We start from the raw sequence: 11,486 nt of genomic DNA, 5'->3' as shown, positions 1-11,486 counted from the left end.
TGGACTAACCCCCTTAATACAGTAAATGCACTGTTATTTTTGCTCATTTTCTCATTATTTATTGAGCCTCTCAAAACAATAATAGATTATGTTATTTTGATATATCATATGCATTTGAATGAGATGTTATTTTCTGTATTGTATACATTAACCATTAATGTGATGCTTTGTTGTCTATTTAGCTTGAATGGGATAAGGTCGAGCTGATTTAATTATGTTTTTAATGAAGCATAGAGTTTTGTACAGAAGCAAGGCCGTGATGAGTGAATATTTGGATTTTTATATTAAAAAGGTGCAGATTTATGGTGACCACTTACCATTGTACCATGTACCTGTTTCAAATGTTATTGCTTATACAGACAGTAAGCAGGGCTCACCTGATTAATAAGGACTATTTTCAGTGCACAAATCATAAGAGGGTGGAGAGTCAGTTGAATGTAGCTCTCAGTTCCTCTGTTGTTGTGTTTCAAACCTGTTCTGTAATAGGTTTTCCTAAAAAGGAACCTTCCCGATATGCTTATTATGTAAATGAGCAAACGTAATTGCTATTCAGTGCTGATTCTGAATATGGCAAATGTGTACTCAACAGTTATGTGCAATTACTGTGCACCCACAGGCAATCGTGTTCTCCATAATGTGCATCCAATAAATACTGTGCCAGGAGTTGCGTTCCCCTCATCTTTATTCAGGTAGTTCAACTTGAAAACATGGATGTCAGCTCACTGGCTCTGCAGTAAGATGTGCCTGCGTGTCAGAGGTAATTACACTAGTGCTCAATAAGAATTACAATAATAATAATAATTATGTGTTGTATTTTCTTTCCGCACCAAATTAAATTCACTCTAATCAGAGAGACATATGCTGCCCATGCCTATAAATACAATATATTCTTAAAGTGTAATCCGGGCGCAAAATCATTCCATGGTCTTTTTCGGCACTTACATACATCAAATAAGCCATCGAGGCAGTTTTTTCCATGTAACAACTATTACCGGAGAATTCCAGGAGAGTCGCTAACAGCCGGACGTGGCTAACACTGATTAGCTCGGAGCAGGACAGTGAAGGCATTAAAACTTTTTTAACCACTAATACGGCTCAAAATAACACATGATAAGAGTCCCTACACATTAAACGAAGCCCCAGTGGGCTCCTACCTTTTGGATTGCATTTGGTAATCAACTTGAATGGACTTTACTACGAGAGGAGCTGGTACTGGGGCCAGTTTGTAAGTCTTTCAAAACACTTTTTTAATAGACTCTGGGTTCGCTAACTACGTTGTTGGTGGTGTTGTGGCTCGGTGTCTTATTTGATGCATGCAAGTGTCGGGAAAAAAAACATGGGATGATTTTGCGTGGGAATTGCACTTTAAGTACTGGGTGAATGCTGAGGAGGAAACAGATAACTGAGACTTAATACGTCTACATTTTTCATGTTGATGTATTGTTTATTGTTTGTTCAGAACCTGTTTCAGGAAAGGGAAAGTACCTATCTGCTGAGAGGGCAAGACGTGCTAAAAAAGCCCAGTGTTAGAACAAATGCAAAAATGCATTGTATTTCTGTTGTTGGAGTGAATGTTTGGAATGATTTGGCCATAGATTTAAAAGACTGCAGAACATTAATTTACTTTAAGACTGTTCTCAAGAGGAACATTATTCAAACATATGTTGATTGTGTATGCTGACAGCAGCAATAAATTAATTATTAGACATTTTCTTTTTGACCCGTGTGTAGCAGCTACCTAAGTTTATGTATTTTAAAGGGTAGGCGTTATAAGCTTTAGCTTCTGCCTATTCCCTTTTTTCAGACCTTATACATTTATTTTTTTGTGTTTGTCATGAAATGTCTTTGTCTGAAATGTCTGAAATAAAACTGAACTGAACTTTATGACAGATATTGAACAGTAATGGAATTTGATCTGCACTGAACTGAGTACAGTGGTGGCTCTGGCTAATACAGTCAAAGGGGAAAGAGCATTAACAAAGAAATGCCAGATTAAGTATTAATAAACCAGCACTTTATTTAAGACACACTGATATTTTATAGTTCATGGATTGACATCTCATGATAAAACTAATTTTACAGCAATCCTGTATTACAATGTTGCTATTGTAACGCTAAAAACAGTCACCGATGCATCTACAGTATGGACCACAACAACTGAAGAGACATGGGAATCTGTGAGTCCAAATTTTCTAAACATCTTTTGTAACCATCAATAAATAATGTCAGAGACCTTCCATTTTGTAATTTTTGACACGTTTACTTCCTGAACCAAACAACTTTATCTGACAGCTCTCACCCTCAAGACAAACTGTATGTGTATCTGCTGAAAACGTTAACGCTGAAGGGTAAAAGCCTTGACATCAATCTTTTCAAATTATCTACAGAACAGTGACACATCTCACTTTAAAACAGAAAGCCTAGCATGGCAAAATTCAAGTTCTCAATAGGAACAGTTTTAATGCTTCACAGTTTACACAAAGGCCAAGACTGGTGGAAAAACAAGAACTACAACCCTACTGATGTATAAAATACAATATTAAAAATCAGTGAGTAATTCAGATGATGCAGTTATGAAACGTTGCAACAGTTCACCTGTACACGCTGTTTCAAATACACTTGTCACCACAAAAATAACAGAGCCAGCAGAGCCAGCAGAGCCAGCAGAGCAGCAACGCGTAATGCTGCACTTTAGGTCAGGCCCTGAAGCTCACTGTAGCAAACGGCATGAAAACGATACATTCAAGACATCATAAAAGGCTGCGATTGTGTCTTGATGTGGCCATGTAGCAAAGAAAGACGAGGTCAGAACTTCAGTTCCACACAGAGACTGAGACACACAAAAAATTCACAACAAATACACATCTTTCTATGAAATGTACTAAAAAGCATATATGACAAATAAGCCTGCATTGCAGCACTGTGCTTGCTACACTGTACATGTCTATTTGCGCCTAACAGAATATTACGGGTCGGATATTGGAGTGAAATTAAGTACTTCTGTCACAACATTTTTACTCCAGTTAAGAATTGTCCCATCTTGCAAGTGTATAACCACTGGTTTAAACTCAAATTATGGAGAGTTGTCAAACTGTATGGTAGATGATAAGAACTGGGATATTTTAGCTGCACTCCTGTTTCAAGTTTCCCCAATGCACCGTTTCTAGTACAGAATGACTTTCATTATTAGTTCTACTAAAATGGTGTAAATCTTCCTTGTGTCAAAAATATACATTTCTACATTCAAATTATGTAAATAGAGTAAAATCCCTTTTTTTGACATCTCGCTCTTTTCTAGGTTAGCGCAACTATAAAGCCTTTACAGATCATCAATATCCAAAGTACGATTATCTTTCTATTAAAAATATCTCCTGTTCTTATGGGTTAAATATTTTGGACCATGTCCCTTTTCTCTCTGAGAAATCTCAAACAGTTATTATTTTCTGTACTACTGCCTGACTCAAGTACATGTGCAAACTGAGCGCTCTTTGTTGACAGTAATAAAATGTTATGGGCCACCTGTGGTTCCCTTTTTAGGACAGGCTTACCTCTACTTCCCTTTTTAAGCAGTCCAGTACACATTAAGTCATTCAGACAAATCAATAAATTATAGTGCTTATCATCACACATGAACAATCTTAAAATTGTACTGCAACATGTTAAGAAAATTCACATATGTGCAGAGAAATACCATCCCTCACAATGAAGTGTGACAACGTGAAATCTAAAAAGAATAGTTAACACATCCATAAAGATGAGCCAAAAACACTACAAAACATAGACTTAGAACTGTTTTCTCTTATGCAGAGTAAATTGTTTTTTCTTGGTGTTTTTTTTTGCAAACTTCTTATTCAAAAAATGTCATACTTTCAGGAGCTCTTCTTCTGAGCTCAGATCACTTGTGCACAAAATGTATTGTCAATTCTTTCTGTCAAATTATGCTTTGTTCAGGCTCGACTGCAAGCTCTCTTTCGGGCAACCGTGTGACATGCGTTATGCAATCGAAAAACATGCTCCTGAATTTTTCCAGAAAGGAGACGATCGAACTGAAATATAACACTGTCATCAGTAAATTAACAAATTTTCCTCTCAAAGCTCCATCTGAAAAAAAATAAGTTATGTTTTAGCTACACTTTGACTCATCTTTAACAGGTGTGTTAATTAATGTACATCTTAAAACACTTACCTGATAATGTACATTCCACATACCTGTCAAGCAGCTCTATTAATAAGATACATACATGTTTATACTATTTTGTGACAGACTAGAGAATTGCCCTATATTTGAGCTATATTTAAGAGACCAATGAATTTCTAAAATCTTCCTAAATATGCAATAAATAGCACAGCACATACAAGAGCATATCTTGTGTGAGTTATAAATACAGCAAAAGGCTTATTTCATCTCTGACTTTAAAGTCAATGTTGTGCATACATTTAACCTTTCCTGCATAGCACTATATCGTCAGTTTTGTGGTTCGATTGTTTGCTTCTGAATAGTCTCAATTAGTAACACTTGCAGGGCTGAGCTTTACAGAATGCCTACAGCTGAGAACTTATGATCTACTCATTCTATCTACTTATAGTCTGGCGTGCACTACCCCCTACTTTCATATTATCATCCTTCAATAGATGTTTGCTCTGTCGATGTTTACTGGATCATAGGATCGTCATTGGAGGAGACACTAACAAACGTCTGGGTTTTGCCCTCAGTGTAAGCTGTGGCTCTGTTGGACACAGTAGTGAAGGATAGGTGGTCGTGCTCCAAAATGGCGAGGCGGTCCTGCGGCTTCTCCTTCTTCAGGTAGAACATCTTCCTCAGCTGTTTCAGTTGCTGCAGCTCACAGAAGGTCTCCAGCACCACCAGCATGACTATCAGACCCAGGATCAGGTAGACTGATGAGACAAACACACAGGTCAGGACAGGGATTACAAGAAGTATGAGTAGCTGCAGTGAGCATCATAATTATATATCACCATATCAAAAACAAACAATGACCAGGAATTTCTATAACACTGAGAATACATCACATTATTATTAATCTAAATATGTTATTAGAACTTAGAAGCGAGTGAGTATTTATAGAATTTAAGACCATGTATACTATTTAATCTCTTTTTGTATAAGGGAGAATTGTACTTCATGTATTTTGTGCCCAGCTGCTGTTGTATTGATATACTGTAAGACTTTCTGTAAGAATTCCTGTTAAAATAATTGTATTGTAATTGTAATCAAAATTAATGCATTTCTTCACTATTGTCCCACTACCTGTTGTTTACACAAACTGACACAGGAGGGCAGTATGGCTAGCTTACCACGTTAGGAAGAAAAGACTGTGTGCTTTGTTGAATGGTGAGAGATGGAGAAACCGTTTCAGCCAACTATGTAAATCCACAGTTTAGATATGAATGTTTGTTGATCAGCACCTGCAGTGAAATCTTCCCCCGATCAACTTTCACTTGATGCAAATGAACCATCTTTGGCAGCATTTAACATGAAAAATCCTCCTAAAAACTCCCTAGCAACCCAAGGTATGTCTAAAGTCCAGACCGGTGTTTGAACTATAGAATCATAATACAACTACACTATAAGCAATAATGCCATTTAAACTACTAGTTACATAAATAGCAATATATGTAGCATGTTGAGTCTGCTGTGTTTGAATGAGCAACTGTTTTAAATGCATTTGAAACCCCTTCTGTTTGGACTTAATTAAAGGGATGGTTCCAAATTTTTTTAAGTGGGGTTGTATGAGGTACTTACCATAGTTTATTACTTAGACAGATGGTGGTCGGCATGCCCCCAGTTTGGAGAAGCCGGGAGGAGGACAGACACAGAAGCAAGCAAGCACTACTGTGGATGGGGGCAGCAGCTCAACGTATTTTAGCCACCTAAAAAAGGGCATAGTTTAAAAAGATAGATATAGCCCTAGGTGTATGCTATATTTAAAATATTTTTACAGCTTGATCTTGCCTTCAGACAGCCTTGTTTGAGTTTAATCGGGGAGAACTGAAGCTGTGCACTCATCAAAGCCACCAGACTTGACAAAAACAGGGTTTTTACTTTGCAGACGACGGGAGTTGCTGGTCTAATGCTGCCTCGTCCGGTTAGTTTGTTTGTGTTATTGTGTTAAAATAACAAACAAAATAACCTATCATGGCAGCGGTAGACCAGCAACTCCTGTATTCTCTGAGGTTAAATTACTTTTTTTTTTTTAAGGAGTCTGGTTGCTTTGACGAGAGAATAGATAATGGCTTTAGATCCCTGATGGCACTGTCAAGCGGTGAAAAAAATTGTGAATATAGCATATACTTATTCAATCGGGTGGTTGGTTGTTTTTTTGTGGGTTTGTTTTAGATGGCTTAAATATTTTAAGCTGCTGCACCTTTCTACAGCTCATTGCTTAGCTTCGTGCCTGTCCTCCCCTCTGCTTCTCCAAGCTGGGGGTGTGCTGACCACCATCTACTGTAGGGAATATCCGGACTATAGAAAAGTACCTCATACTGTACAACCTCACTTCAACAAATCTGAACCATCTCTTTAAGAAGGTAGAACACTGCAGCGCTAATCCTTAAATGCAAATTACAAAGCAGTAAGTGCTTATCACCAAAGGAACTGGCAAAATCAATAGAAACAAAATGTGAACACTTCAGCAAACGACATAACTTGCTCATTATTTGTGGCAAACTGTGTCTTGCAAATGTAAGTGCAGATAGGGCTGTCACTTCCGATTACTGACACGTAATTCTTCACAGAGGAAGTTGGACAAATGTGTCCGGTGTTATTTGTGTAAACAGATACATTCTATCACAGCTTTCTTTCCTCCTACAGACTGACACTCTGTTCTTACTGAATGACGTCTCTCTGCCGGGTGCGTACGACACACCCACACACATGCGGGCGACAGTTCACTGGAGTAGTGTTCGACATTCATGCACACCCACTGCTTGTTTGATGCGTATGAGTGCAATTTTAATTAGATTTTTTGTTGTTGTTTCTGTAGTTACAATTTCCACTGCACTGTGTGACTAGGGCAGGTTATTTCTAACCGCTGATGTCAATATGCTGCAGTGGTTCAATTCTATCTTCTTATTTTTTTGTTTTATAATAGCGGCCTGTTTTAAAATCTATAGTATATCGACAGCAATATAATTCCTACTTTATCTGTCAGGTTAAACTATAAATCACATCTCCTTTTGTTTATAACCCAAAGCTGTAAAGTGCAAATGATTTATGTTATGTTGTTTGAGGTCAAACTGAGATAAAGCCACTACTACTTTATGATGCAAGCAGGATCTGAAACAGGAACCTGTAAGTCAGGGTTAAGGTTGTATATTATCCATCATTGGTTTATGAAAATACAAAAAGAATGTTAGGAGCAAAGTTATAACAGTCCTTAATTCGTTTTTATTATATTTTATTTTTGACATCTCACATTTGCTAGTTTAAGTTATTGATTTTCAGAAGGTTTAGTTTTTCTATATTTGGTAAAAGTTGTACAGTAGCTCAATTAAAAAATACATGGTTAGAGATGGTTAGTTAATGTTTAACAATTCATTTTCATGTCACTTGATATAGTGTCCAATGTAAAGCAATCGAAGCACAGCACCATCTCCTGGAATATCGAGTTTGTCCAATTTCTGTGATTCAATGTCACAAAAGTTGACGAAAATATTTCGGTGAAAAATCACAGCCAACATTAAACTGAAATGGATTTATGTTCTTTTTTAATTATTTTCATTATTATTTTTGTCCAGGAATTATTATTATTATTGTTTCATTTCAGGTGAGTTTTAGTTTTTCTGTAGTTTCAGTTAACTAACAATATTTGTCACTGCCTATTTTCATTTTAGTTGAAATATATAGTTGAAGTATATCTGAATCATATTTGTATAGATGTCATTCTTAAGCATGGGTTTTAGCATATTGAACATGATATAAGGAACCTTTACCTACGATAGTAACGTGTCAGAAAATAGACCCGGCTGATAGTGTCACACGCAGGTATGATCAAAGTTCATCATCATAAAATTTGCTCTCTGTGAACTTCAGAACATTATTACATCATTAATTGTGACCATTTTGAAGATTTAACTTGAACAAATTAAGACTATCACATAGTGGTGCATACATTATAAACATAGTATGATAAATTATTGTATTAGGGTTTTACTTGCTGGATAGCTTTCTGTTCCTCTAGTGCAAACAAAGTCATATCCTCTTTGCAACAGTAAGTGTTAAATGATAATGAGAAATGTGATTCTGAAACACAGGCGCAAACAATACCACTGTGGTGTTCCAGTCACCTCTTCCTTAATTTATTTTGGCTTACAGCATAAATTATTTTACAATGATATACGCTGTTCAAAATGATTCACACAGAACAAACACAAACACCTCAATAAGGACAAAAATAGACAGTAAGTGGAATTCATTTCAGACAATAAAGCTGCCACCACCTTGTCATGGAAATAGTTCCAAATACGAAGAATCATCAGCACTCACCAGTGATGCCCACTTTGTAGAGCTCCCTGAACCTCTGATTAGTGGCCTCTCCAGGTACGTAGTCACCTAGGCCGATGGTGCTGAGGGAAATGAAGCAGAAGTAGAAGGACTCCAGGAAGTTCCAGTTCTCCTCCAGCGCTGAGAAGATGGCGGCGGGGATGAGGAAGAAGCAAGAGACGGCCACCGAGGCAAGCAGAGAGGCATGAACGATGGCCACCAGTGGCTTGGACAGCCCCCAGCGCCTGTGGACGTACATGATTGGCCTCCGCGTGCTGAACACCATGATCCTTTGCACCACAGCAGTGAGGAAGAGGAGCGTGAAGGGGATGCCAATCACTGAGTAGATAATGCAGAAGGCCTTTCCGCCATCTGACAGTGGTGCTGTGTGACCATATCCTGTAGAAAAACAAACGGGACGGAAAATGAATGTGTGTGCACTCTGTCTCACTCAACATGCTTTTGGCCTGTTATTGGCTCATTTAAACTTGATTTTTTTTATACAGGGTAGTTTCCTAAGCATATATGCTCTTGTAAAGCATTGCCCCAGTTTCATTGAACAGACAACCACTAATTAAATATAGAAATATTAAAATGAGTCAATAAAAGCTAAAAAAAAAAAAAAAAAAAAGGATTTAGGCTCAATTAGGCCTAAAGCAATTACAGACAGGTAGCGGATGATTACTAAGAACACTCTTGACATTATGTCATGTTAATGTGAAGGAGGTATTGCTGTAAAAACATAACATGTTCTTGTGCAGTGGAGTGTTAAAAATACCATGACTCACTAACAGGAGTGTGCAAACGAGGATATTACAGTATAGGTGTTCTTGAGATATATGTTGTTGTGCACATTGGTTCCCTTTTTCCTCTGGTGAGATTTAAACGTCATGGCATCATGGCATCTGCACTGTGTTTTGTAACTAGTCTGTCTGTCATAACTGCTGAGTAACATAAAATGTCCAACTATAATAAACAGTCGGCCTGTGATTTATTATAGTTAGTGGGAAACATGAGGATCAAACTCATTGTGATAGTGCCATTGCGATGCAGCGACACAGCTCTATCTGATCTACAGGTTTGTCAAATCTCTGCTTAGCCAGCAACAGAATTGTGTTGTGTAGACATGAACAGGAAACGTTTTATGCAGCCAGGCAGCCACTGCTGTACTCAGTATCAGCACAATCCTGTATGTTGAAACTTCAGAGATAACCGTTGCCATGTGGTCAGGCTAAAGTTCTTCAGGTATCTTCCCTGACAAGCATCTGCAAGCTACGTTCTTTTGAGCAGTGCTAGATAACATTAAAAAAAAACCTCATACTGTGTCGTGCAAAAATGCAAACGCCTTAAAAGAAAATACACAACCCCATTTGTTTAAAGTCTTTGAGGAAAATGTGCCTAAGGGGTAGTAAGATGATGATGTTGACATTCAACTGTGTCAATGTGTGTTCTATCCATCACGCACTGGATATAGGCCTGCTGCTGTGTGGATTACAGGCATACTGAATATTTTGAAACAGGGCCGTTCATTTAGCCTACAGTAATTTATATGTATCAAAGGCTGTACCGACTGCAGGGCAGGGTATACTGTGCCAACATAAATGCACAGAAAAACAAATAGCTTTAACATCTATACCTGAATAACCAGATATTTCACAGTTGTAAACATTCTAAATGTGTCCCAGTTTATTTCCTGTTGCAGCGCATGTGTGGCATCTGCTGGCAGGAAGTTAACAAGGACACAGGCTGTTGCCAAGCAATGGAATTCCACTGAAAAGACCTCTTAGAATATAATGGGGTAAATACATCTAAACTACACATTTTCATTTGAGGATAAAGCTACAACCTGCTTTACGGCCTGACTGAAATATTGGGATAAGTTTTGCAATGTGTATCAAAATGGCAACAATTTACCCTACAATTATCACATTTTTCAGGGCTTGAAGTTCTAAGGCACAGAGCAGTTTTGAACTCATATAACAAATTGTATACATTTCCTCCTAAACAACTTTTCAGACTCACAAATAATTTCTTGCTTAAACCCCTTTATTCTGCATGACACATTTTAGTTTCCACCACCTATCTACATCCAGTAGGCCATGTTTGTGTGGCCTAGTGGTTCACCCTAAAGGTCAAACAAAAGTATGTTTTTTTTCAAAACAGGAGCCCGCTTAAAACTAATGCTGGTTGAAAACACATAGTCTGTGTTATTCTGAGCACCTGGTCGGCTGCAGCATCACTACACTAAACAGTCCGGCCTATCAGCCAAAGACCAACATTTGTACCTGTGGTGGACAGCACGGTGCTCGCAAAAAACAGCGCAGAGGTGAAGTCCCAGTTCCAGTTAGCTGAGGCGTTATTGAGGATGGAAACTCCATAATTACTGGCGTCCAGGGCTTTCTTTAGAAACCGCTCCAGACGCTCCTCGGACAGACAATCATTTTCCTGGAGGAACTGTTTTTTAATGGTCCTCAGCTCCTGGCGCAGGAGGTCTTCATAGGGGAGCTCAACCGAGGAAAACACAACAGCGCCGAATACGAGATAAAGGATGTACCCGAAGACTAGAGATACAAAATACCACGTCGATTTATGACTCTGTATCAACCGCACGCACGAATTGCTGGCTAGAGACTGAAGCATTTTCAAGAGTAGACTATGTTTAAACAACTATAATGCTAAATTAACGGCATTAATTAAGCCGCCTCTATGTTGCCGTAATGTATCCTGAAGAGAGGGATGTTGTTACAGACAGCTCAATGAATATTCTCTCTTCCCCCTCCGCCAAACCTGCTGTGGCGCATGAGGCTTTCAGGTGAAATCGGAAATGTTACTATTATTGGATGAGAAAGAAGCTGAGATCCTCTAAGTTGCTCCATTTGCGACGGTGTGGTCATTTGGGGCGTCTTGAATTGACAAGTGGACTTCTGATGTTAGACACCGTTACAAAAAAATCGATTAAAATGTATAGAAGCAGGTGCAACAC

At 38.2% G+C, this 11,486-nt stretch overlaps 1 protein-coding gene across 1 annotated transcript; it reads right to left on the bottom strand.

The window, feature by feature from the left end:
* Window positions 1-2,155: 2,155 nt before the first annotated feature.
* kcnk1b (potassium channel, subfamily K, member 1b) lies at window positions 2,156-11,223 on the bottom strand. The gene is made up of 3 exons (XM_083923143.1): window positions 10,789-11,223; window positions 8,507-8,902; window positions 2,156-4,896 (listed from the first exon to the last, which is right to left on the bottom strand). The coding sequence occupies exons 1-3, from the start codon at window positions 11,141-11,143 to the stop codon at window positions 4,652-4,654; spliced, it is 996 nt and encodes a 331-aa protein (XP_083779269.1). The 5' UTR covers window positions 11,144-11,223; the 3' UTR covers window positions 2,156-4,651.
* Between the last annotated feature and the right edge of the window lie 263 nt (window positions 11,224-11,486).

Source organism: Echiichthys vipera (genome assembly GCF_963691815.1).
Source record: "Echiichthys vipera genome assembly, chromosome: 11".
NCBI lineage: Eukaryota > Metazoa > Chordata > Actinopteri > Perciformes > Trachinidae > Echiichthys > Echiichthys vipera.
The sequence above is the reverse complement of the archived record's forward strand: the minus strand, read 5'-3'. Positions and strand labels throughout refer to the sequence as shown.